General features: G+C 50.9%; 2 protein-coding genes across 2 annotated transcripts; one reads left to right on the top strand and one right to left on the bottom strand.

The window, feature by feature from the left end:
- Positions 1–2709: 2709 nt before the first annotated feature.
- Positions 2710–11507, bottom strand: FAM32A (family with sequence similarity 32 member A). Its single transcript, XM_029049871.2, has 4 exons — positions 11370–11507; positions 3913–4051; positions 3349–3402; positions 2710–2797 (listed from the first exon to the last, which is right to left on the bottom strand). Exons 1-4 carry the CDS (start codon positions 11441–11443, stop codon positions 2729–2731), a joined length of 336 nt encoding a protein of 111 aa, XP_028905704.1. The 5' UTR covers positions 11444–11507; the 3' UTR covers positions 2710–2728.
- Positions 11508–14392: 2885 nt separating this feature from the next.
- Positions 14393–25421, top strand: CIB3 (calcium and integrin binding family member 3). The gene is made up of 6 exons (XM_029051989.2): positions 14393–14663; positions 14960–14994; positions 17974–18085; positions 23002–23149; positions 23550–23745; positions 25033–25421. Exons 1-6 carry the CDS (start codon positions 14613–14615, stop codon positions 25052–25054), a joined length of 564 nt encoding a protein of 187 aa, XP_028907822.1. The 5' UTR covers positions 14393–14612; the 3' UTR covers positions 25055–25421.
- Positions 25422–26196: the final 775 nt, after the last annotated feature.

Below are 26196 nucleotides of genomic sequence, written 5' to 3'. Positions count from 1 at the left end.
GGAGCGAAGCGTGTGGGCTGGGTTGTAGTAAGCAGTGAGGTGGGGTAGGAGGGGGCAAGGTTAGAGAAGCAGCGTGGCTCAGTGGAAACAGCCCAGGCTTGGGAGTCAGAGGTCATGGGTTCGAATCCCGGCTCTGCCACTTGTCAGCTGTGTGACCGTGGGCAGGTCACTTCACTTCTCTGGGCCTCAGTTACCTCATCTGTAAACTGTGAGCCTCACGTGGGACAACCTGATTACCCTGTATCTACCCTGGCGCTTAGAACAGTGCTCTGCACATAGTAAACGCTCAACAAATACCAACATTATTATTATTGAGTGCTTTGAAGCCAATTGTGAGGAGTTTCTGTTTGATGTGGAGGTGGATGGGTAACCCCTGTAAGTTCTTGAGAAGTGGGGAAACACGGCCTGAACGTTTTTGTAGAAAAATAATTGGGGCAGCAGAGTGAAGTATGGACTGGAGTCAGGAGAGACAGGAGGCCGGGAGGTCAGCAAGGAGCCTGATAGAGCAATCAAGGTGGGATAGGAGAATAATAATGTTGGTATTCGTTAAGCGCTTACTATGTGCAGGGCACTGTTCTAAGTGCTTGGATGAACATGTTAGCAGTTTGGATTGGGATAATATGGGAGCAGTTTGGGTTGACAGGACGGGGCGGATTTTAGTGATGTTACGCAGGTCGAACCTGCAGGATTTAGTGATGGATTGAATATGTGGGTTGAATGAGAGAGAGAGGAGTCAAGGATAACTAACGCCAAGGGTACGGGCTCGTGAGCCAAGAAGGATGGTGGGGTCATCTATAGCGATGGGAAAGTCAGGGGGAGGACAGGATTTGGGTGGGAAGATAAGTTCCCTTTTGGCCATTTACTCAAAGTGAGCACATCACTAGCTTCCTCTCTCCTTTCATCTTATCTGTTTTATCAGGAAGTTCGATTTGTTAAGGTCTCGAGCCAGGATGAAGCCGGGTCAGGATTCCTAACCTGCTTATCGGTAGTGTTTTCCCCCAAGATCCTTATAATGGAGAGAACCAGGCAGGGTCTAATAATTACCCCAAGAAGAATTAACTGCTGTTTGTTTTAAAGGCATATTCTTCTATGACCTAAGAAAACTAGGATACCAAACCAACTGTATAGAAAGAAACTCCACATTGCCTGAAGTCGAGCTGGCCTTGATTAACAGAGGAAACTCTGTCCATCAATCCCCACTCCCCAATAGTCCTAGAAGTGCTATTAGCAATAAACTTGTCTCTGACCTACCCTTCTGAACACATTGCAGAGTCTGTGGAGTTTTCTTCCCCCGGAAACACGGACTGGATGGTTTTGTCAAAGAGTGATCTGGGCAGCAGAGGGAACACCCTGCTGGAATGGGGAGAGGACAGGAGGCAGGGAGGTCAGCAAGGAAGCTGATTCGGTAGTCGAGGTGGGATAGGACAATTGCTTGGATCAGCGTGGAGCAGTCTGGATGGAGAGGAAAGCGGCTTTTAGCAATGTTGTAAAGGCAGAACCTATAAGATTTGGTGACAGATTGAATACGAGGGTTGAATGAGAGTGAAAGTTGGGGATAATGCCAAGGTTACGGGCTTGTTGGGAAGCTTCCTTCATTTCCAAGATACTTAATAAACACCATCATCACTTTGATATTTGTTAAATACTTATTACGTACCAAGGATTGTATTAAGCACTGGGGTATCTACCAGAAAATCAGGTTAGAGACATATGGGGCTCACAGTCTAAGTCAGAAGGAGGAGGATTTAATCCCCAATTTTCAGATAAGGGGACGGAGGCACAGAAAAGTTACCAAGTGACATTGCCGGCGGTTACACGGCAGAAGAGTGGGAGAGCCAGGATTAGAACCCAGATCCTTTGACTCCCAGGCCTGGGCTCTTTCTACTGGGCAACACTGCTTCCCTGTCATTTTGTTGGATAGGGAGCACCTCAAATGTGAATGCTTATGAGAAGCTACATGGCCTGGTTCTACTCCAAGGTTCTGCCAGATGTTCGCTGTCGCTTTAGGCAAGTCACAACTGCTCTATGCCTCGGTTTCCTCACCTGTAAATGGCAGTTCCCCCATTCCCCCTTCAACCTTGAACCTCAGTGTGAGTCATGTACTGTGCTTGATCTATTTCTAGTTATATCTACTCCAATGCTTGGCACACAGTAGGCTCTTTTCCGGTGTCACAATGATTATTATTGTCCATTTAGGCAGAAGTAACCTCACTGGATTCTTGCTTTGCCTCCCGGAAACCTAGTGACAAAATAAACCCCTTTGGTTAGTTGGCTAAAGAGTCTGCTCACATCGATGCTGCTTCAAAATACGTGACATCTGTGAATTAAAAAAAAAAAATCTATGGTGTTAGGGAAAAAAAATATAGTTCTGAGAAAAGGGAAAAATGAGCAAACCACTTTCTGGACACGGAGGTGGGAGAGTCATAAGCACTAAAGCTGTTTTATGGCATAACCTTTGACGTATAGAAGGGACATATGTATGTTTTTCATTTTAAAGACTAGAAACTATGAATGCAAATGCTACCAAAAACTGGGGCAGAAGAATGATAGTTTAATTTCATTAAGAGCTACACTGCATTTGTCATGACTAGTATGGCCCTGGGAAAGGGACGTCTTGCTAGAAAAAGCACAGGTATTTAAAAATACATTTACAGAATGTCAATGTGAAAATAAGGACATCACCACCCTCTTCAAATAAATGTTACTCCATTCAAGAAACTGAAGAAGTTTATTTTGTCCAGCTGACTTTAGGAATGTCATAATGTTCAGTGAGTGTATCTAAATGTCGGTTGAAGTCCTATAAAGAGAAGGGAGAAGAAAATGATACATTTTTTAAAAAAAGACATCTCCAAAAGAAAAGCCTGTACAACTTGTATTAGGTTCACACTTTGCCCATGAAAGCTTCATCACTTTAGCACTTATAACATTTTTCCACAAAGCCAAATAAGGTAAATTCCTTTTATAATCACAAGTTATTTTTTCAATACCAAACTTTCACAACGCACAAGATCAGATTTATTCCATATTGATCTGTTGAATCGATCAAGCGAAACACGAAGGAAATCAGGTGCTAATTCTATGCTCTCCTCGGTTTTGCAGTATGTCGGTAGACAATTACATAACAGTGGATGTTTGCATCACCAAGTTCTCTCAGCTTTAACACTCTCCTCTCCCTTTAGTTTGAAATAACCCCCAGAATTGGCTCTTTCCGATCACCCGGTCAAGGTATTATCGTAACACTTCCTAGACACTTGAAAGGCCCAAGGTATAAACCCTTTATTTACACCATAAAAAGAGTTTTAAAACTACACACATCTGCAATGCGTCTCAGCAACGACTGGATCTTACCTCCACTCTCTGTTTGTGGGTCTTGGACGCTTTCTTTAATATTCTTTCCATTTGCTAAAGAGAATGAAAAACAATCCTCCGATCAAACCCATTCTATAAAGACTCCTCGGGAAGCTGCATTTCAGGGACAAATCTGAGTCACCGTTAGCTAGGTGTCACTTGTTAGTAACCCAAGTTAGCCACGAAAACAGCAGTTGCAAACCGACTGAAGTTTGCGAGGCGGGGAGGAGGATTCCTATAGTGCAAAGGAAAGATCTTTATAGCAAGGTCTAGATAGAGAAGCAGAGTGGCTCAGTGGAAAGAGCCCGGGCTTGGGAATCGGAGGACATGGGTTCAAATCCTGTCTCTGCCACTTGTCTGCTGTGTCGCTTTAGGCAAGCCACTTCCCTTCTCGGTGCCTCAGTTCCCTCATCTATAAAATGGGGATGAAAACTGTGAGCCTCACGTGGGACAACCTGATGACCCTGTATCTCCCCCAGCGCTTAGAACAGTGCTCGGCACATAGTAAGCACTTAAACACCAACATTATTATTAACAAATACCATCATTATTTATAATACTCACCCTCTTCTCTTGCATTTTCTCATACGCGATCTGAGCCGGCGTTCGTTTATCCAGCCCCCTTTTCTTCTCCTCTTCGTTCTTCTTACTCAGCACCATCTGCTCCAGGATCTGGCTCTTATCTTTGTCCTTTTTCTTCTTCCTGAGGGGAAGGTGTCGGAAGTGTCTGCCTGGGAGCTTTGAACAGGGCACCCAACACAGGTACTTAGTGCCTTAGTGGCAAGAGCCCGGGCTTGGGAGTCAGAGGTCATGGGTTCTAATCCCGCCCCGCCACTTGTCAGCCATGTGACTTCAGGCCAGTCACTTCCCTGGGCGTCAGTTCCCTCATCTGTAAAAATGGGGATGAATAATATAATGTTGGTATTTGTTAAGCGCTTACTACGTGCCACGCACTGTTCTAAGCGCTGGGGTAGGTACAAGGCAATCAGGTCATCCCACTTATGGCTCACGGTCTTCATCCCCATTTTCCAGACGTGGTAACCGAAAAGTGAAGTGACTTGCCCAAGGTCACACAGCTTCTCCTCACTCTTGGCTTCAAAGCTCTCCATCCCCTTGCCCCCTCCTACCTCACCTCCCTTCTCTCTTTCTACTGCCCGCTCCGCTCCTCTGCCGCCCACCTCCTCACCGTCCCCCGTTCTCACCTATCCGGCCGTCGACCCCTGGCCCACGTCCTCCCGCTGTCCTGGAATGCTCTCCCTCCTCACCTCTGCCAAACTAACTCTCTTCAAAGCCCTACTGAGAGCTCAGCTCGTCCAGGAGGCCTTCCCAGACTGCGCCCCCCCCCCCCGTCCCTCTGCTCCTCTTCCACCCTCTGCTCCTCCCCCTCCCCTCAGCCCTGCGCACATTTGTATATATTATTTATTATCCTATTTATTTTGTTAATGAGGTGTACATCTCCTTGATTCTATTTATCGTGAGGATGTCTTGCTTTTGTTTCGTTCTGTTCTGCTTTGCCGTCTGTCTCCCCCGAGTAGACTGTGAGCCCGTCGTCAGGCAGGGACGGTCTCTATCTGTGGCCGAATTATCCATTCCAAGCGCTCAGTCCAGTGCTCTGCACAGAGTAAGCGCTCAATAAATACCACTGAATGAAAATCGGCCACCACATGGACTCGGGAACTCTCCTCCCAGGCGGCGGTTCCTTGGGCTGCCTGCCCCCCGTTTCCAGGCTAGCTCTTTAGCAGCCTTTTGGCCACCGACCGCTGACTCATCCACGTCGAGACCGCCCCCCTCTCCCGGGAAGCTGGGCCTTGTCATCGCCCGGAGCCTTGGAGCCATCACCACGTGGGCTCGGGATCTCTGCTCCCCTGGGGGTGAGTCTCACACTGCCGGTCCCCCTCTTCCCAGCCGAATCGGCCACCACATGGACTCGGGAGCTCTCCTCCCAGGCGGCGGTTCCTTGGGCTGCCTGCCCCCCGTTTCCAGGCTAGCTCTTTAGCAGCCTTTGGCCACCGACCACCGACTTTAGCGGCTTTTTGGCCACCGATCGCCGACTCATCCATGCCGAGACCGCCCCTCTCTCCCGGGAAGCTGAGCCTTGTCATCGCCCGGACCCTTGGAGCCATTACCTCGTGGGCTCGGGATCTCTGCTCCCCTGAGGCACAGCCTCGGCCCGCCCGGCCCCGATTCCCGACAAGCCCCCCCCTTCGCCTGCCACTCGCCGACTCATCTGCGCCTCCTCCGCCTCCCCCGGGGAGCTGAGCCTCGGACCGCCCGGACCTGCGCCCGCCTCATCCTTTCCCAACCTGGACCTCCGCACCCCCGCTCGGGAACTCCGACACTAAGGATCTTCGCCCCCGCAGACCCCCAGCCCCCAGCTCCCATTCCACCCACCCCCCGCTCGGGCCCGGGAACATTGCGCTCCCCTTCTCGACCCTGGGGACACTGTGCTCCCCTGCTCGGCCCTAGGGACACTGTGTCCTTTGGGGACATTGTGTCCCCCTGCTCGGGCCTGGGGACATTGTGCTCCCCAACCGCTCCCCCACTCCGCCCGAGGCGGCCATTTTGGGAAGGCCTCACTCCCTCTTCCCCCTTGAGGTGATTCATCTCCCCCGCCCCCGCCCCGGGCGACGATGTCCTTGTTCTCACCATGTTACCTTACCTTAGCCGCCGCCTACGGCCGCCACCCACCCCGGACAACCTCAGGCCCCCCCGCCCCCCGCCGCCACAGGGACATGTGGTCATGAGCTCTGGGACTCTCTCGGCCACTGGCCGCTTGACTTTGAGTCTGATCGGGTAGGGTCGGCTCGTCCCCCAACCCTGGTCATCGCCTGCTTATTAACATTATTGTATTGTGTCTTACTGTACCATGTTGCTATATTAGCGATTTCGCTTGTTATTGTTTATTGTCGTCAGTGCTGCCACCCACCTCTCTGGCCTCACCAGCCGCCTGACTTTGAGTTTGATCAGGTCGCCCCTTAATCGAGCCTACCCCCGACCCTGGTCATCGCCCGCTTATTAACACTACTATATTGTATCATACTGTATCAGGTTGCTATATTAGCACTACTGTATTGTATCATACTGTATCATGTTGCTATATTACCGATTTCGTTTGTTACTGTTTATTGTTGTCAGTGCTGCCACCCACCTCTCTGGCCTCGCCATGTCCCTCCTCCCCCCCTCCTCCCTCCCGCCCCTTTCTATCCTCCCCTTCCCCTTTCTCGCTCAGCTCTTTCCCGCTCTCTCCTCTGTCTCCTCCCCCCTCCCCTCCCCCGCCCTAAAACCCCACTTTACCAGCGCTACCCCTCTTCCCCCTCCCCCTACTCTTCCCCCCACCAAACCCCCTCCTCACCCCCTGCCCCTTCTCTCTTCCCCACCCACGCCCCATCCCAGTCCTCTTGTCCCACCGCCACCCCTCATCCCCCTCTCCTCGTCCAGGGCCCCGCCACCTCCTTCCCATCCAAACCCTCCCCTCCCCCCGCCCTTCCCCCCCTCTCCCCCTTGCACCCACAGCTACTTTCAAGTGTGGCCTCTGGAACCCCCGCTCTATTACAGGTAAGCTACCTTTCGTCCATGACCTTTTCCTCTCCCGCTCTCTCCTCCTCCTCGCCCTTTTGGAAACGTGGCTCTCTCCCGAAGACACGGTCTCTGCCACCGCTCTCTCCAGCGGAGGCCTCTCCTTCTCCCACTCCCCCAGACTCACCGGTAAGGGAGGAGGCGTCGGCTTCCTCCTCTCACCCCGTTGCCGCTTCCGCACTATCCCTCCTCCTCCCCCCTCCCTCTCCTTTGAAGCCCATATCATTCGCCTCTACCACCCCCTCCAGATACTTGTCGCTGTCATCTACCGCCCTCCCGGTCCCACCTCCGACTTCTTCAACCACCTTGACCCCTTTCTCACCTTCCTTCTCTCCTTCTCTCTGCTCACTCTGATCCTCGGAGACTTCAACATCCATATGGATGTACCCGACGACTCCTCTGCCACCTGCCTGCTATCCCTCCTCGACTCTGCTGACCTCCTCCTCCACCATACCACGCCCACTCACCGACTCGGTCACACCCTCGATCTCGTCATCTCCTACCGCTGCACTATCTCCTCCCTCACCGACTCTGAAATCCCTCTCTCTGACCATAACCTTCTCACCTGCCTCCTCTCTCACACTCCCTCCCCCTGCAAATCTTCGCTACTGCCCCACAGAGACCTCCGCTCTCTCGATCCCATCCGTCTTTCCAAAAGCATCTCTCCTCACCTTGCCGCCCTGTCCTCACTTCCCACTCTCAACGATCAGGTCTCCGCTCTCAACTCCACCCTCTCTACTCATCTCGACTCTCTCGCCCCCCTTCCCTCCGCCGCTCTCGCTCCACTAACCCACAGCCCTGGATCACCTCCTCTGTCCGCCTCCTACGCTCCTGTGCTCGAGCCGCTGAGCGCTGCTGGCGAAAGTCCAAGCACCAAGCCGACCTCACACACTTCAAATTTATCCTTTCCTGCCTTAACTCTGCCCTCTCCTCCGCCAGGCAAAGCTTCTTCTCCTCCCTCATCGACACCCATGCCCGTCACCCCCGCCGATTGTTCTGGACCTTTAACTCTCTCCTTAGGCCCCCTGTTCCTCCCCCTCCCCCATCTCTCACCCCCAATGATCTGGCCACCTATTTCCTCACGAAAATCAACACGATCAGGTCTGAGCTCCCCAAAGTCACCCCTCCGCCTCTCCCCTCCCCCCCACCAACCCTCTCCCCTACTTTTCCATCCTTCCCTGCAGTATCCTCAGAGGAGATCTCCTCCCTCCTCGCAAGTACCACCCCCTCCACCTGCGCCTCGGACCCCATTCCCTCTCAGCTTATTAAAACCATCGCCCCTGCCCTCCTCCCTTCCTTAACTTCTATTTTTAACCACTCAATCTCCAATGGCTCCTTCCCTGCTGCCTTCAAACATGCCCAAGTCTCCCCCATCCTAAAAAAACCCGCTCTTGACCCCACTTCCTCCTCCAGTTATCGCCCGATCTCCCTACTACCCTTCCTTTCCAAAATCCTAGAACGAGTCGTCTACAATCGATGCTTAGAATTCCTTAACTCCCATTCTCTCCTAGACCCCCTCCAATCTGGCTTCCGTCCCCTCCACTCTACCGAGACTGCTCTCTCTAAGGTAACCCGTGACCTCCTTCTTGCCAAATCCAATGGCTCCTACTCCATTCTGATCCTCCTTGACCTCTCTGCTGCCTTTGACACTGTTGACCATCCCCTCCTCCTCCATACCTTCTCTCACCTTGGCTTCACGGACTCCGTCCTCTCCCGGTTCTCCTCTTACCTCTCTGGCCGGTCATTCTCGGTCTCCTTCGCTGGCGCCTCCTCCCCCTCCCATCCTTTAACTGTTGGAGTTCCTCAAGGATCAGTTCTTGGCCCTCTTCTGTTCTCCATTTACACTCACTCCCTCGGTGAACTCATTCGCTCTCACGGCTTTGACTACCATCTCTACGCAGATGACACGCAGATCTACATCTCCACCCCTGTCCTCTCCCCCTCCCTTCAGGCTCGCATCTCCTCCTGCCTCCGGGACGTCTCCACCTGGATGTCGGCCCGCCACCTAAAACTCAACATGAGCAAGACTGAGCTCCTCATCTTCCCTCCCAAACCCGGTCCTCTCCCAGACTTCTCTATCACCGTGGATGGCACGACCATCCTTCCCGTCTCTAAGGCTCGCAATCTCGGTGTCATCCTTGACTCGTCTCTCTCGTTCACCCCACACATCCTATCCGTTACCAAGACCTGCCGGTTTCACCTTTACAATATCACCAAGATCCGCCCTTCCCTCTCCACCCAGACGGCTACCTTACTGCTACGGGCTCTCGTTATATCCCAGCTAGACTACTGTGTCAGCCTTCTCTCTGACCTCCCTTCCTCCTCTCTCGCCCCGCTCCGGTCTATTCTTCACTCCGCTGCCCGGCTCATCTTCCTGCAGAAACGATCTGGGCGTGTCACTCCCCTTCTTAAACAACTTCAGTGGTTGTCTATCGACCTCCGCTCCAAACAAAAACTCCTCACTCTAGGCTTTGAGGCTCTACATCACCTCGCCCCTTCCTACCTCTCCTCCCTTCTCTCTTTCTACCGCCCACCCCGCACGCTCCGCTCCTCTGCCGCCCACCTCCTCACCGTCCCTCGGTCTCGCCCATCCCGCCGTCGACCCCTGGGCCACGTCCTCCCGCGGTCCTGGAACGCCCTCCCTCCTCACCTCCGCCAAACTGATTCTCTTTCCCTCTTCAAAACCCTACTTAAAACTCACCTCCTCCAAGAGGCCTTCCCAGACTGAGCTCCTCTTCTCCCTCTACTCCCTCTACCACCCCCCCTTCACCTCTCCGCAGCTTAACCCTCTTTTCCCCCCATTTCCCTCTGCTCCTCCCCCTCTCCCTTCCCATCCCTTCAGCACTGTACTTGTCTGCTCAACTGCATATATTTTCATTACCCTATTTATTTTGTTAATGAAATGTACATCGCCTCGATTCTATTTAGTCGCCATTGTTTTTACGAGATGTTCTTCCCCTTGACTCTATTTATTGCCATTGTTCTTGTCTGTCCGTCTCCCCCGATTAGACTGTAAGCCTGTCAAACGGCAGGGACTGTCTTTGTTGCCGACATGTTCATTCCAAGCGCTTAGTACAGTGCTCTGCACATAGTAAGCGCTCAATAAATACTATTGAATGAATGAATGACAAGTGGCGGAGCCGGGATTAGAACCCATGACCTTGGACTCCCAAGCCCGGGCTCTCACCACTGAGCCAGGCTGCTTCTCGCGAAGATGAAGCCTGGGAGCCCCTCACGTGATTAGCTTGTACCTACCGCAGAGCTTAGAACAGAGTTTGGCACATAGCAAGCGCTTAGAGAAACAGCGTGGTTCAGTGGAAAGAGTCCGGGCTTGGGAGTCAGAGATCATGGGCTCAAATCCCGGCTCCGCCACTTGGCAGCTGTGTGACTGTGGGCAAGACACTTCACTTCTCTGTGCCTCAGTCACCTCATCTGGAAAATGGGGATTAACTGTGAGCCTCACGTGGGACGACCTGATTACCCTGCATCTACCCCAGCGCTTGGAACAGTGCTCTGCACATAGTAAGCGCTTAACAAATACCAACATTATTACCTACTGAGAGCTCACCTCCTCCAAGAGGCCTTCCCAGACTGAGCTTCCCCTTTTCCCTTTGCTGCCTCTCTGCCCCCTCCTTCACCTCCCCTCAACTAAGCCCCCTTCCCCCCCCTTCCCTCTGCTCCTCCCGCTCTCCCTTCCCCTCTCCTCAGCACTGTGCTCGTCCGCTCATTTGTATATATTTTTATTACCCTATTTATTTTGTTAATGAGACGTACATCCCCTTGATTCTATTTATTGCCATTGTTTTTGTCTGTCTGCCTCCCGATTAGACTGGAAGCCCGTCAATGGGCAGGGACTGTCTCTATCTGTTGCCGAACTGTACATTCCAAGCGCTTAGTACAGGGCTCTGCACATAGTAAGCGCTCAATAAATACTATTGAATGAATGAATGAGTCAGAGGTCATGGGTTCGAGTCCCTGCTCTGCCACTCGTCAGCTGGGTGACTGTGGGTAAGTCACTTCACTTCTCTGGGCCTCTGTTACCTCATCTGTAAAATAGGGTTGAAGATTGGGACCTCACATGCGACAACCTGATGACCCTGTATCCTCCCCAGCGCTTAGAACAGTGCTCTGCACATAGTGAGCGCTTAACAAATACCACCATTATTATTATTATTACCCTGTATTCTCCCCAGAGCTTAGAACAGTGCTTTGCACATAGTAAGCGCTTAACAATTATTATTATTACCCTGTATCCTCCCCAGCGCTTAGAACAGTGCTCTGCACATAGTGAGCGCTTAACAAATACCAACATTGTTATTATTTTCATCATTACGATGACTTTAGAGGAGGCTGAGGGAGACCCAAGTTCGACAGGCTCAAATAAGCAGGCGCTTGGGGGGGGGCGGAACCTTCCCCCCGTTTAGGCCGGGGACCCCGCGACTCACCGCTTCTTCACGCCGAGCTCGGAGACCCCCTTCAGTTTCAACGGCCCCTTCTGGACCTGCTCGTACTCCGCCATCGCCGGAAACCTTCGCTTCCGGGCTCTCAGCCCCGCCCCCACCCGCTTTTACGCACTGCACGATGACGTTGACCCCCCCGTCCGCTTTTACGCTCTACGCGATGACGACACTCCCGCAACCACACCCGCTTTTACGCTCTACGCGGTGACGTCACTCCCGCCCACTTCCGGTTTCTGCCCCCTCCCGCCTCCTCAGCCGTGAGGAAGTGTCAATCACTCATTCATTCATTCAACAGTATTTATTGAGCGCTTACTATGTGCGGAGCACTGTACTAAGCGCTTGGAATGGACAATTAGATAACAGATAGAGACAGTCCTTGCCCTTTGACGGGCTTACAGTCTAATCGAGGGAGACAGACAAAAACAATAGCAATAAATAGAATGTTTACTGAGCCCCCACTGTGGGCGGAGCATTCCTTCATTCGCTCCTATTTATTGAGCGCCTACTGTGTGCAGAGCACTGGACTAAGAAGCAGCGCGACTCAGTGGAAAGAGCCCGGGCTTGGGAGTCAGAGATCATGGGTTCAAATCCCGGCTCCGCCACTTGTCAGCTGTGTGACTGTGGGCAAGTCACTTCACTTCTCTGGGCCTCAGTTCCCTCATCTGGAAAATGGGGGTGAAGACTGTGAGCCTCACGTGGGACAACCTCATTCCCCTGTATCTCCCCCAGCGCTTAGAACAGTGCTCTGCACATAGAATGCGCTTAACAAATACCAACATTATTATTATTATTACTCTTACTAAATGCTTGGAAAGTCCAATTCGGCAACGGAAATAGGTTATCCCTACCCAGCAACGGACTCACAGTCTAGAAGGGGGAGGCAGACAACAAAACGAAACAAGTGGATGACCGTCACCACCATCAGAATAGATCAATGGAATTATAATTATATCCACTTCACTGTACTAAGCGCCTGGAAGAGTATAATACAACAGTCAGTAGACACGTTTCCTGCCCACAACGAAGCAGAGAAGAGCTTAGAGAAGCAGAGAAGAGCTTAGAGAAGCAGCGCGGCTCAGTGGGAAGAGCCTGGGCTTGGGAGTCCGAGGTCGTGGGTTCAAATCCTGGCTCCGCCCCTAGTCAGCTGTGTGACTTTGGGCAAGTCACTTCACTTCTCTGTGCCTCAGTTACCCCATCTGGAAAGTGGGGATTAAGACCGTGAGCCCCACGGGGGACAACCTGATCACCTCGTATCCTCCCCAATGCTTAGAACAGTGCTTTGCACATAGTAAGCGCTTAACAAATGCCATCATTATTATTATTATCATCAACGAGCTCACAGTCTAGAGGGGAAGGCAGACGTTAATATAAAAAAAATTATAGATCTGTACGTAAATGCTGTGGGGCGGAGGGAAGGGTGAATACACGGAGAAAATCCAAGTGCGAGGGCGGCGCAGAAGGGAGTGGGAGAAGAGGAAATGAGGTCTTAGGGAAGGCCTCTTGGAGGAGATGTGCCTTCAGTAAGGCCCTGAAGGCCAGGGGAGAGTAATTGGCTGCCAGATTTGAGGAGGGAGGGCATTCCAGGCCAGAGGCAGGATGTAGACAAGAGGTTGGCGGCGAGGTAGATGAGATCGAGGGACAGTGAGTAGGTTGGCGTGAGAGGAGCGAAGTGGGCCGGCTGTAGTTGTAGTAGGAGAGTAGCGGGGATGAGGTAGGAGGGAGCAAGGTGATTGAGTGCTTTGGAAGGGGAGGGCTGCCTCCTCAGCCCTGAGGAAGCCTTCCTGTTGGGGTTGTGGAAGGGTGGTGGTGATTGTCCATTCCATGTGCTTAGTAGAGTGCTCTGCACCTAGTAAGTGCTCAATAAATACTATTGAATGAATGAATGAGGGCCTGAGACACCTCCTGGCCTGGTGGTAAGAGCGCAGGCCTGGGAATTGGACGACCTCTAAACCCGGCTCTGCCACTTGGCTGCTTTGTGACCTTGGGCAAATCATTTAATTCCTCCGTGCTTCGGTTTCCTCATCTGTAAAATGGGGATTCAACACCTGTCCTCCCTTCTACTTAGACTGTGAGCCCCATGTGGAACAGGGACTGTTTCCGACCTGATGATCTTCTATCTACTGCAGTGCTTAGTGCAGTTTTTGGGCACATAGAAAGTGCTTTACAAGTACCATAAACACACACACACACAAAGCCCAACTTCTCTCTACCCCCAGCTGACAACAAATAGCTAGACTTGCTATATTTTCTCTAGACTCTGAGCTCGTTCCGGGCAGGGAACGTTTCTCCCGACTCTTTTAAATTGTGCTCTCCCAAGCTCTTAGTACAGTGCTTTTCACGCAGTAAGCGCTCCAAAAATGCCACCGATTGACTGATGCTTTTGAGGAGGGGAGAGTGATGGCGCTGAAACATTTTCTCTTTATTTGACTCATGTTAGACTTGATCAGGTTCTCTTGGGGAAAGTCTCCGCCACGTGGGGAGGGGGCTGGCTCCTGATGGAACAAGAGGGCAAGGTGGTCATGGGGTCTTACGGAAGGTTAGGTGGGGCTGACACTCCACTAACAGACTAGCTAAACAGTTCCAGTCTCCACAAACCCTGCCCTCACTTCACCATCTAGACTGTAATCTCACTGTGGGCAGGGAATGTATGGTATTTTCCCAAGCGCTTAGCACAGTGTTCATTCAATCGTATTTATTGAGCGCTTCCTACGTGCAGAACACTGTACTAAGCGCTTGGAATGTACAATTCGGCAACAGATAGAGCCAATCCCGGCCCAATAGCACACAGCGAGCGCTCGGTAAAAGCCACCGATCGATTGATTGACCCCGTTTGAGAAAACCATGGTTCGTAGTCCTTTCTAGTCAGCAGGTGAATCCTCCTCTCTCCCCACAATCTACGACGCCGCCACTTGTCAGTCTTGTCTAATTTGGAGGCAGGATGGGAAAAAGAAGCAACTCCGGTCGCTGCTGTAACGTGAGTCTCATTGGAATTTAGAGGAGACAAGTGAATGATGTTGGATGTGAGCCCTACGTAGCTGGTCTAAAGATTTGATGAAATGCTGCTATTATGATTCTGAAATCCTTGACGGCTGAGAGGATAGATTATCCGATCTGTCCCGGTACCTAACCCTGCGTACCCTGCTATTTCTTTCTTACCATCCACTCTTTCTGAAAAACGTAAGTTTAGGAAGGAGGACCGTATCAGAGGGGTAGAGTCAGAGTGCAGAAATGGGTAACAAACAAACCATTTTTACTCCTGAGCAGCTTGATGCATACCAGGTAAGAACAACCAGATGGAGAGGAAAAACTGGTTAGAGGGTTTTTTTGGAACAAAAAGAGGCTTGCCCGGCGGGGGGGGGGGGGGGGGGGGGGGGGTTGGCTTTGTTTTTTATTCATAACTTTCTTTATTGGCACTAAGCGGAATAACCAAAAGCTGGTTTACATCCCCCAGATGAAATGGTTTTCATTTGTAAGAAGAGATTCTTGTTAACCTTTAAAGAACAGTAAGTAGACTTTGGAAATTGGAAGCAGATACTTATTATTTGTTCTTAAATGTATTTGTCCATGTTTTGCAGGATTGTACTTTCTTTACAAGAAAAGAAATACTAAGGTAAATCTGTATTCTTTCCCCTATCAGAACTATATTATGAGTTTGGTTTTTTCCCCCAGTCAAAGAGAGTATAGGCTGAATTTACTGGCGAATAACTAGAGTTCCCAACTTCTTCAGTGCGTCAGGAAGACTATCGGTTTTCACTTCAAGGATTTTAAAGAATCAAGACTGTAATGTCCAATTTGGGATCGGGGGTGCGATGTTTCAGGGGGTGACGTTTCAAAGACACAGGTATTCCGGAAGGTTTTATGCGTGCAGTTCGCCATTTGTTTACCAGTGCCATTTTTATTCCTATCAGTAAGGTAACTCTAATACCTCTAATAAGGTAACTAGGTAACTCTATCGACTAGATAGCTTAGGGATATTAATAGGTGGTCCCTCAATCAGGGCACTATTTTAAACCCGAGTGAATTCTGATATTATGTAACAGTTCTTTAGGTATCTTTCATTTTCAGCACTATCCTCTGATGTGACAATGGCAAAAAAACCACCATACTAGATAATAATAATAATGGTGGTATTTGTTAAGCGCTTACTATGTGCAAGGCACTGTTCTAAGCGCTGGGGGATACAAGGTGATCAGGTTGCCCCATGTGGGGTCACAGTTTTAATCCCCATTTTACAGATGAGGTAACTGAGGCACAGAGAAGTGAAGTGACTTGCCCAAAGTCACCCAGCTGACAAGCGGCGGAGCTGGGATTCGAACCTATGACCTCTGACTCCCAAGCCCAGGCTCTTTCCACCGAGCCACACTGCTTCTCTATACAGACACGTTAGAAGGCTCTGTTTAATATTAGAATGTTAACTTTTCTTGAGGACAGAGAACTAACCAACTACCGAGAACAAAGAGAACAAATAATGTGGTTCATTTCCTACATAACTTGCCTTTTCTTAGAAGGATTCAAGGCTGTATTCCGATTTTGTTCTCTGCCTAAGGAAGCCAAGGAGCACAAACCACAAATGAAGTGAAAGTCTGTAATAAATGAAACCTAAGCCAGTGAGTGCTTTCATGTGGGGAATAGAGGCCAAGACCATAATTGGCCCAAGAATAAGGCATCTATTATTGATAGGAAATCCTTTTGAAAATTCCATCCTATTGTTTCCTAGCACTTTCGAAGATGACACCTTTGAATGAGGTCGCTGGGCTTCTGCTCCTAAGGAACGCACTGCACGAAGGAAAATGTCAGAATCCCACTGAAAGACATTTTATAGGTGTCTTTCGTGACTTGGCTGAAAATCAGCACAGTACCACTCATATTACTGACACTTTTCATTCCTTTTTGAATAAAAAGGTTTTTGTTAAAAGAAGCACTTTTTGGCAAGCGTGCCAGGTATTATTCATTCATTCAATCGTATTTATTGAGTGCTTACTGTGTGCAGAGCACTGTACTAAGCACTTGGAAAGTACAATAGAGCAATAGGGGGGCAATCCCCGCCCACAACGGGCTTACCTGCCAGCAATACCACCAGAAGAGGTCTTCAATCAATCCATCGATTAATCACTAGTATTTATTGAGCTGCCTACCGTGTGCAGACCACTCTACTGCGTGCAGTCTAGTAAAATAAGGTCGGTAGATATGATCCCTGCCCACAAGGCACTTACAATCCAGAGGTCTTGTGACCAAGGCGATCAGGTCGGACACGTCCCTGCCCCACGTGGGGCTCACAACCTCATCCCACAGTGAGGCAGTCTGCCAACAGAACGATACATCATCCTTATTATTCTAACATACAAAAGTCTGCCCAACTTCCTCCTACCTCATCTGCGGGTTTTTTCCCCCCACTTCCAAGAATAATGGGATGGTCGATGCAGACTACTGATGCTTGACGGCAGAATGATCTCCTCTAACCTGGTTTCCTGCTGCATTTTCTGTGCAATACAAGATATGTGCAGTGTTGGGTTTGACTCAGAGGTCTGTCTATTCCCTCCTCTCCCATTCCCCAAATACCTGGAATTCTTTTTTACTGAACTATGAGAACTGGAAAATTGGAAAGTAAGTTCTTAGCTCGTATACAAGCCCTTTCCTATTGATTTTAAATTAATCAATCCAGAGCTGCTCTGGGGATGAGTTTCATAACAACTTATCTCTCGATGATCATGCTTGTTTCTCGCTCAGTCCCACACCCGTCTACAGAAAGTTCACCCTTAGCTGTGGCCTCGAGGTGTGTAATGTAAAATCCAGAAAAAAAAAGCCCGGTTTTTGAGACCCAAAGAGATCTGGGCATGTCACTCCCCTTCTTAAAAAACCTCCAGGGGTTGCCTATCAACCTCCGCACAAAACAAAAACTTCTCACTCTAGGCTTCAAGGCTCTCCATCCCCTTGCCCCCTCCTACCTCTCCTCCCTTCTCTCTTTCCACTGCCCACCCCGCACGCTCCGCTCCTCTGCCGCCCACCTCCTCACCTTTGCCTGTTCTCGCCTATCCTGCCGTCAACCCCTGGCCCACGTCCTCCCACTGTCCTGGAATGCCCTCTCTCCTCACCTCCTCCAAACTAATTCTCTTCCCCTCTTCAAAGCCCTACTGAGAGCTCACCTCCTCCAAGAGGCCTTCCCAGACTGAGCCCCCCTTTTTCCCTCTGCTCCCTCTGCTCCCCCTCTATACCCCTTCACCTCTCCTCAGCTAAGCCCTCTTTTCCCCCATTTCCCTCTGCTCCTCCCCCTCTCCCTTCCCATCCCCTCAGCACTGTACTCGTCCGCTCAACTGTATATATTTTCATTACCCTATTTATTTTGTTCATGAGATGTACATCACCTTGATTCTATTTATTTGCTATTGTTTTAATGAGATGTTCATCCCCTCGATTCTATTTATTGCCATTGTTCTTGTCTGTCTGTCTCCCCCGATTAGACCGTAAGCCCGTCAAAGGGCAGGGACTGTCTCTATCTGTTACTGATTTGTACATTCCAAGCGCTTAGTACAGTGCTCTGCACTTAGTAAGCGCTCAATAAATACTATTGAATCTTTCCTTCAAATCCTAGGCTATTTTACAGATATCAAGATCTTGCTCCTCAACTGGTCCCCCTGGATTACACCGACCAACCAGAGGTGAAGCTCCCCTATGAACTTATCAGGAGCATGCCAGAGCTGAAGGTACCCCCTGAGGAAGATCACCCACCGTGTGAGGTCCTGGGTTTCACTTTCACCCGCCCTAGATGAATGATTCCCTCTGGGCTACTTGTCTGGAGTCTATCAGATAACAGCCATCTGGTTCCCCAAGGGGCCAATCTCCAAAATTAAGGTCAAAATTGGTTTTGTTGCGGAATTTGTTAAGCGCTTATTATGTGCCAGGCACTGTACCGGGGTAGATACAAGCTAATCAAGTTGGACACAGTCCCTGCCCCACATGGGGCTCACAGTCTTAAGTTCCATTTTACAGATGGGGTGCCCGAGGCCCCGAGGACCCAGGTTCTTCTGACTCCCAGGCCTGTGCTCTATCCACTGGGCCATGCAAAGTTAGAAGCAGTGTTGTCCAGTGGCTAGAAGCCCGGGCCTCGGAATCAGAAGGACCTGGGCTCTAATCCTGACTTTGCCACATGTCTACTCTGTAACGTTGGGTGAGTCACTTAACTTCTCTGGGCCTCAGTTACCTCATCTGTGAAATGGGGAGAAAGACTAGGAACCCCATGTGGGACAGGGACCTTGTCCAACCTGTTTAGCTGATATACACCCCGGCGCTTAGCAGAGTGCCTGGTACACAGTAAGCGCTTTACAGATACCATCAAAAAGACCCAGTTGAATGGCCCATCCTGGAATGGGGAGGGAAATGATTTACTTGGGGAGGTTTAACTTTAAAAGTGCTAATTCATTTGGATTCCATTAAGTGGTTTGCACACCGTTCATTCATTCATTCAATCGTATTTATTGAGTGCTCACTGTGTGCAGAGCACTGCACTAAGCGCTTGGAAAGTACAATTCAGCAATAAAGAGAGGCGATCTCTGCCCCCACCGGGCTTACAGTCTAGAAGGGGGGAGACAGACATCAAAATAAGTGAAACAGGCATCAATAGAAATAAATAGAATTATAGATATATACCCATCAAAACAAGTAAACAGGCATCTATATGAATAAATAGAATCATAGATATATACATATAGTCTTGAAATGGTGAACCTGGGATATTCCCTCCATCGTCATGAGGGGAGGAAGACTATGAAGAGATAATGGGGAGAGAACGGTGGGTAGAGGGAATCTCTAGTCAACCGACCAATCGTATTTACTGAACACCGCTGCAAAGAACATTGTACTAAGTGCTCCGGAGGAGACCGGTCAAATTAATGGACAATTAATTCAAATTAAATCCTTAGGGAGTTTACAGTCTAGGGGGGAGGTAGACAAATAAATTACAGCTTGGAGGAAGGAGAAAAAGGGGAGAAACTGGATTCTAGAGGATCAAGAAGGGAGTTGGAGGAGAGGAAGTGGAGACAGTGGGTGGATGTGACCCTTGGATGAGTTTGGATGGGAACGGGAAGGGGGGAGATGGGGCGATAGCTGGATGGTGCAGGGGGATCCAGTGAAGTTTTGGGGGTTTTCAGGATGGGGAAGATGAGGGTATGTCCAAAGGCAAAAGGGAAGGAGCCATCAGAGTAGGGCCTTGAAGATGGAGATCGGGGAGGGAAGATGAGGGAAGAGATCCTGCTCTCTTCCACGTCACCGAGGAACCTCCTTCCCGCCCTGCCCTGGGGGATAGAGAAGAGCAACTGCAGTCTGGTGCCGCCTCCGCAAAACCTCGGAGAGGCCGTGGCAGCTACTGCTGTCGTGAGCCCAGATGTTTTCAGAAGAGAAGTGATGGGGTTGGAGACGCAGGTGGAGGGAGTAAGCGCTTGGTACGGTGCTCTGCACGTAGTCAGAGCTCAATGAATACTATTGAATGAATAAAAGGCCGGAGTAGCAGAGCGGTAGTGACGGTAATAGTATTTATTAAGCGCTCATGGTGTGCAAAGCACTACTAAGCACTAAGAATTAGACCCAGTCCTTGGCCCTGCGGGAGCTCAGAGCCTAGGCTTGAAAGGGGACCGGCTAAAGGAAGATAAGATAGCATAAAAGACCAGGATAGGATTAAATACGAAAATAAAATCCCCAGAGCAGGAGGGAACTGTGACTAGAAGAGCAGAGTTTCGGGCTTCACTCAACACAGAGGGCAACAGCCACAGCCGCAGTCAGAGGAATAATAATAATAATGACGGTATTTGTTAAGCGCTTACTACGCGCCAAGGACCGTTCGAACCGCCACAGCTACGGCCTTCTGGATCGTCCAACTTTTGTGGAAGCACAGGCGGGCCCTTCCCGTCGGGTTGGAGCGAAGCTGGTCGGAACTGTAAGCCCGTCAATGGGCAGGGATTGTCTCTATCTGTTGCTGAATTGTCCATTCCAAGAGCTTAGTACAGTGCTCTGCACATAGTAAGCGCTCAATAAATACTATTGAATGAATGAATGAATGAACGGAGGTCTCGGGATGACACAGCGTGGGGATGGCACGGGTTATGGTTGGGGAAGCAGCGTGGCCTGGTGGATAGGGCCCGGGCCTGGGAGTCCCGAGGACGTGGGTTCTAATCCCGGCCCCGCCACTTGCCTGTTGTGTGACCTTGGGCAAGTCGCTTCGCTTCCTCTGTGCCTCGGTCACCTCATCTGTCAAATGGGGAGTAAGACTGTGAGCCCCAGGTGGGAAGGGGACCGCGTCCAACTCGATTTACTCGTATCCACCCTAGCATTCAGTACAGGGCCTGGCACTTGGTAAGTGCTTAACAAATACCATTATTATTATTGTTCTTATTACCGGCGAGGAGGCTCAGCTGTCCTCGCCCCTGAGGCAGGAGCTGTGGGGTCTGCCGGGCAGGGGGAGCCTCCATCAGCCCTTTGGTCAGATTTCCCCAGCACTTCCTGCTCGCAGAGCGCCGTACCCACCACCTGGGAGGGGACAGCGCCATGAGAGATGGGCCCGGGCCCGGCCCATGGCCGGCCCTCGGTCCAGACCCTATCCCCGCCTTGACGGGTGCCACCGGGCACAGTGGCCTCTGGGCCCGTGCCTCGGTCCCCCCCGCGTACGACGGGGACCCGACCGTCTGGCCCCGCTCTGGCCCGGCCCTCGGGACGGGGCTCGGCGGAGAGGAGGGGTCCAACGGATAGGCCATGCTCATCTGTCTTCTCGGCTCCGGGGAGCCGACCTTCTTCTTCTCAATGGCTCCCCAAGGAACTGAGAAGACAGATGAGTCTGGCCCATCCGTACGAAAATAAGTATGGATTATCGTAACTATTATCGTTATTATTATCATTATTGTTATCATCATTAGCTGCTAACACTACTATCATTATCATTAGCTCCACACGTGTTAATACCATTAGTATTGTTTTTGTCTGTCTGTCTCCCCCGATTAGACTGTAAGCCCGTCAATGGGCAGGGACTGTCTCTATCTGTTGCCGATTTGTACATTCCAAGTGCTTAGTACAGTGCTCTGCACATAGTAAGCGCTCAATAAATACTATTGAATGAATGTCCAGTGGGGTCTGGCCTCTCCCTCTGGCGATAGGCCGAGTGAATCCGGCAGGAACCCGCTGCCTGCCCGTCACGACCCCCAGGGCCCTGCTCCCGACACGTCCCGTGCCGCCAAACTGTGAGGACAGAGACGTGGCATCGAGCCCCTCCATCAGTCAATCGCTGATATTCCTTGGACCCTTACTATGTGCGGAGCACAGAGGGTCCGCTATAACGGACTTGGTAGAAACGTCCCCCCTGGGGCCCTTTCTCCAAAAGAGGGCCGAGCAAATCCACTGAAACCATATCTCCACCTCCCTCCCATTGCGGCATCCAGGAGCCTCAGTGTCCTCTTCCACCTCCCCGGGATCCGGCTCTCTTCCACGTCACCGGGGAACCTCCTTCCCGGCCTGCCCCGCACCATCCGGCGGGATAGAGAAGAGCCACTCCAGTCCGGTGCCGCCTCCGCAAAACCTCGGAAAGATCACTGCCGTAGTGATCAATGTGGCTACTGTTTTTTCCTATGGTGTTGGTTAAGCGCTCACTAGGTGCCAGACACTGTAGTAGATGCCGAGGTATCTATGAACTAATCAGCTGGGACGCAGTCCGTGTCCCACGTGGGGCTCACGGTCTTAATCCCCGTTTTACAGATGAGGTAACTGAGGCCCAGAGAAGTGGAGCGACTTGCCCATTCGTTCACTATTCAACGGTATTTATGGAGCGCTTACTATGTGCAGTGCACTGTACTAAGCGCTTGGAGTGTACAATTCGGCAACAGATAAAGACACTCCCTGCCCAAGGTCACACAGGGAAGCAGGAACAAGGTCATGAGAAGCAGCGTGGCTTAGCGGAAAGAGCCCGGGCTTGGGAATCAGAGGTCAGGGGTTCTAATCCCACCTCTGCCACTTGTCTGTGGTGTGACCTTGGGTAAGTCACTTCACTTCTCTGTGCTTCAGTTCCCTCGTCTGTAAAATGGGGACTGTGACCGTGAGCCCCATGTGGGACAGGGACTGTGTCCAACCTAATATGCCATGTCTACCCCAGCGCTTAGTACAGTGCTCGGCACATAGTAAGCACTTAACAAATACCAACATTATTATCAGGTTGGACACAGTCCATTTCCCATATGGGGCTCCTAGTCTCAAATCCCATTTCACAGATGAGGTCACTGAAGCACAGAGAAGTGAAGCGACTTGCCCGAAGTCCCACAGCAGACAAGTGACAGAACAGGGATTAGAACACAGGTCCTGCTGACTCCCAGGGCCGTGCTCTATCCACCGGGCCGTGCTGTGGCTCAATTCTAGCCTGTGAACCCGTTGCTGGGTGGGGATTGTCTCTATCTGTTGCCGAATTGCACTTTCCAAGCGGTTGGTTCAGTGCTCTGCACATAGTAAGCGCTCAATAAATACGATTGAATGAACAGACAAGTGAAGGAGAGGAACGGTGTGGTGAAGAGGTGTGTTGCTAAGTGAAAGGCAGCAGGGGCACTCACAGGACAACCGTTGAGTGTGACCTCCACGTCTTCCTCTGTGCCAGGATAACCCATTCCGGCAGAGGATAGCCGAGGTCTTCTCTGAGGACGGAGACGGCAGCATGACCTTGAATGACTTTCTGGATATGTTCTCGGTGATGAGTGAAATGGCTCCCAGGGATCTCAAGGCTTATTATGCCTTTAAAATCTATGGTGAGTAAAACAGAAGTAAAGGTTCAAGGCGAGGAATCCTCGAGCTCTGATTGTTTCGGGAAGCCTTGATCATGCCGGGGAGCGGCCAATTGATCTGTCTCCTGCCATACATCACAATAATAATCACGTTGGTATTTGTTAAGCGCCGACCATGTGCAGAGCACTGTTCTAAGCGCTGGGGTAGGTACAGATTGGCCCTCGTGAGGCTCACAGTCTTAATCCCCATTTGACAGATGAGGGAACTGCGGCACAAAGGCACCTCGGAGTCAGGGTGTTGTCAAAGGACTATCCCTTGGGCTATCCCTAACGGGGTTCTATCCCAAACACATAGTGAAGAACCGATTGTACTAACCTGGATTTTTTTTTTTGGAATTTTTTGGAATTCCACTGGCTGCCCCAGATTTTAACAACGACGATTACATCTGCAAATCCGATCTGGAGAAAACAGTGAACAAACTAACCCGGAATGAACTGACTCCCGAGGAGGTCTGTCTTGTGTGTGAAAAGGTGATCGATGAAGCCGACGTAGATAACGACGGCAAACTCTCTTTGGAAGACTTTCGGCAGATGATTGTGCGAGCCCCTGACTTCCTTAGGTAACTAGCCTTCCCCTTTTCCGTCTTTAGCGCTTTCACCTGCGATTCCGCACCCGTTGCGATACGTAAGTCAGGGACAGCCTCACTGTCCGGTAAACACTCTTCCTGACTAGGTACTTTTTATGATATTTGTTAGGCGTTTACCAAGTGCCAGGCGCTAAACACTGGGGTAGATACGAGCTGATCAGGTTGGACGCAGTCCTTGTCCCACATTCATTCATTCAATAGTTTTTATTGAGCGCTTACTATGTGCAAAGCACTGTACTACGCGCTTGGAATGTACAAATCGGTAAGATAGAGACGGTCCCTGCCCTTTGACGGGCTTACGGTCTAATCGGGGGAGACGGACAGACAAAAACAATGGCAATAAATAGAATCGAGGGGATGAACATCTCATTAAAACAATAACAAATAAATAGAATCAAGGTGATGTACATCTCATTAACAAAATAAATAGGGTAATGAAGATATATACAGTCGAGCGGACGAGTACAGTGCTGAGGGGAGGGGAAGGGAGAGGGGGAGGAGCAGAAGGAAAGGGGGGAAAAGAGGGTTTAGCTGCGGAGAAGTCAAGGGGGGGGGGGTAGAGGGAGCAGAGGGAAAAGGGGAGCTCAGTCTGGGAAGGCCTCTTGGAGGAGGTGAGCTTTAAGCAGGGTTTTGAAGAGGGGAAGAGAATTAGTTTGGCGGAGGTGAGGAGGGAGGTCGTTCCAGGACCGCGGGAGGACGTGGGCCAGGGGTCGACGGCGGGACAGGCGCGAACGGGGGACGGTGAGGAGGTGGGCGGCAGAGGAGCGGAGCGTGCGGGGTGGGGAGTGGAAAGAGAGAAGGGAGGAGAGGTAGGAGGGGGCAAGGGGATGGAGAGCCTTGAAGCCTAGAGTGAGATCTTAGAGCCACATGGGGCTCACAGTCTTAATTCCCATTTGACAGATGAGGTAACCGAGGCCCAGAGAAGCGAAGTGACTCGCCCAAGGTCACGGAGCCCACAGGTAGCGGAGCCGGGATTAGAATCCAGGTCCTTCTGACTCCCGGGCCCGTGCTCTATCCGCTTGGCCACGCTGCTTCTTTTATTCGGGGCTGAGTGGGACGTGGACCGTGTTCAACCTGAATAGCTTCTATCTACCCCAGAGCTTAGTACGGTAGCTGGCACATAGTAAACGCTTAACAAATACCATTAAAAAACCGCACAGATGCAGACACAGAAGCGAACAGCCTCAAGAGGCGCGGGCCGTTTTGTGGGAGGAATCTTTGCAGGGCTTTCTAATTTGCCTTTGTTCTATCTTTGGACAGTACCTTCCACATCCGAATCTGAATTCTCAACGAAAGGCGGAGAGACGGGACCGTCGTTCGGAGCCCGCGATCTGTGATGCGTCACTGGGTTCTGCTTCCGAAACTACCCCGAAATGCAGGGGCCGGTACCCGAAACCGAGAGGAAGAGCAGAGCCAGACTTTTTTTCAGACAGTAGGTGGAACTCCCAGTGACCTCAGTTGAGGAAAGAGATCATCCGAACCTTCTAACTGTCCAAGATGGAGTTTTATCATCCATCGCACCGGTGCTGAAAAGAGGGGTGGCGATAAGGCCCGATAAAGCAGAACTCGCATTTTCAGAAGGTTCCAGAGTCGTTCCAGTCCTGCCCGTCTTCTAGACTGTAAACCCATCGCGGGCAGGATTGTCACTCTCTAATAATAATAACGTTGGTATTTGTTAAGCGCTTACTATGTGAAGAGCACTGTTCTAAGTGCTGGGGTAGATACAGGGTAATCAGGTTGTCCCACATGAGGCTCACAGTCTTCATCCCCATTTTACAGATGAGGTCACTGAGGCTCAGAGAAGTAAAGTGACTTGCCCACAGCCACACCGCTGACAAGTGGCCGAGTTGGGATTCGAACCCATGACCTCCGACTCCCAAGACTGGGCTCTTACCACTGAGCCACGCTGCTTCTCTATTGCTGAACTGTACTCCCCAAGCGCTCAGTACAGTCCTCTGCACACAGTAAACGCTCAATAAATCCGACTGAAGGAATTTCATGTAATCTGAGAACTCTTCGGGTAGTTCAGGACCTTTCTATTCTCTGCTCCTCCACCTCGTCCAACCCACCGTCGGCCCCCTCACCCGTGTCCTCCCTTGGGCCTTGAACTCCCTCCTCCTTCCGCTCCATCGGACAGAACGCCACGCTCTCCACCTTCAAAACCCTCCAAAAATCGCAGGTCCTCCAAGAGGCCTTTCGTGACTAAGCCCTCATTTCCAGTGGAAAGAACCCGGGCTTGGGAGCCAGAGGCCATGGGTTCTAATCCCGGCCCCGCCGCTCGTCAGCTGTGTGACTTTGGGCAAGTCACTTCACTTCTGTGGGCCTCAGGGACCTCGTCTCTAAAATGGGGATGAAGACTGTGAGCCCCACGTGGGACAACCTGATCACTTTGTACCACCCCCCAGCGCTTTGAACAGGGCTTTG

This window comes from Ornithorhynchus anatinus, chromosome X1, assembly GCF_004115215.2.
Source record: "Ornithorhynchus anatinus isolate Pmale09 chromosome X1, mOrnAna1.pri.v4, whole genome shotgun sequence".
Lineage (NCBI taxonomy): Eukaryota > Metazoa > Chordata > Mammalia > Monotremata > Ornithorhynchidae > Ornithorhynchus > Ornithorhynchus anatinus.
This window is presented reverse-complemented; position numbering and strand designations above follow the sequence as displayed.

Coding starts and splice junctions, on each gene's coding strand:
- FAM32A (XM_029049871.2), bottom strand. CDS start 11,443: ATGGCGGAGTACGAGCAGGTCCAGAAGGGGCCGTTGAAACTGAAGGGG. Junction 4,052..11,369: donor GAGCTCGGCGTGAAGAAGCG/GTGAGTCGCGGG, acceptor CCTTCCCCTCAG/GAAGAAGAAAAAGGACAAAG. Junction 3,403..3,912: donor AGAAAATGCAAGAGAAGAGG/GTGAGTATTATA, acceptor CATTCTCTTTAG/CAAATGGAAAGAATATTAAA.
- CIB3 (XM_029051989.2), top strand. CDS start 14,613: ATGGGTAACAAACAAACCATTTTTACTCCTGAGCAGCTTGATGCATAC. Junction 14,664..14,959: donor AGCAGCTTGATGCATACCAG/GTAAGAACAACC, acceptor CATGTTTTGCAG/GATTGTACTTTCTTTACAAG. Junction 23,150..23,549: donor TTATGCCTTTAAAATCTATG/GTGAGTAAAACA, acceptor TGGCTGCCCCAG/ATTTTAACAACGACGATTAC.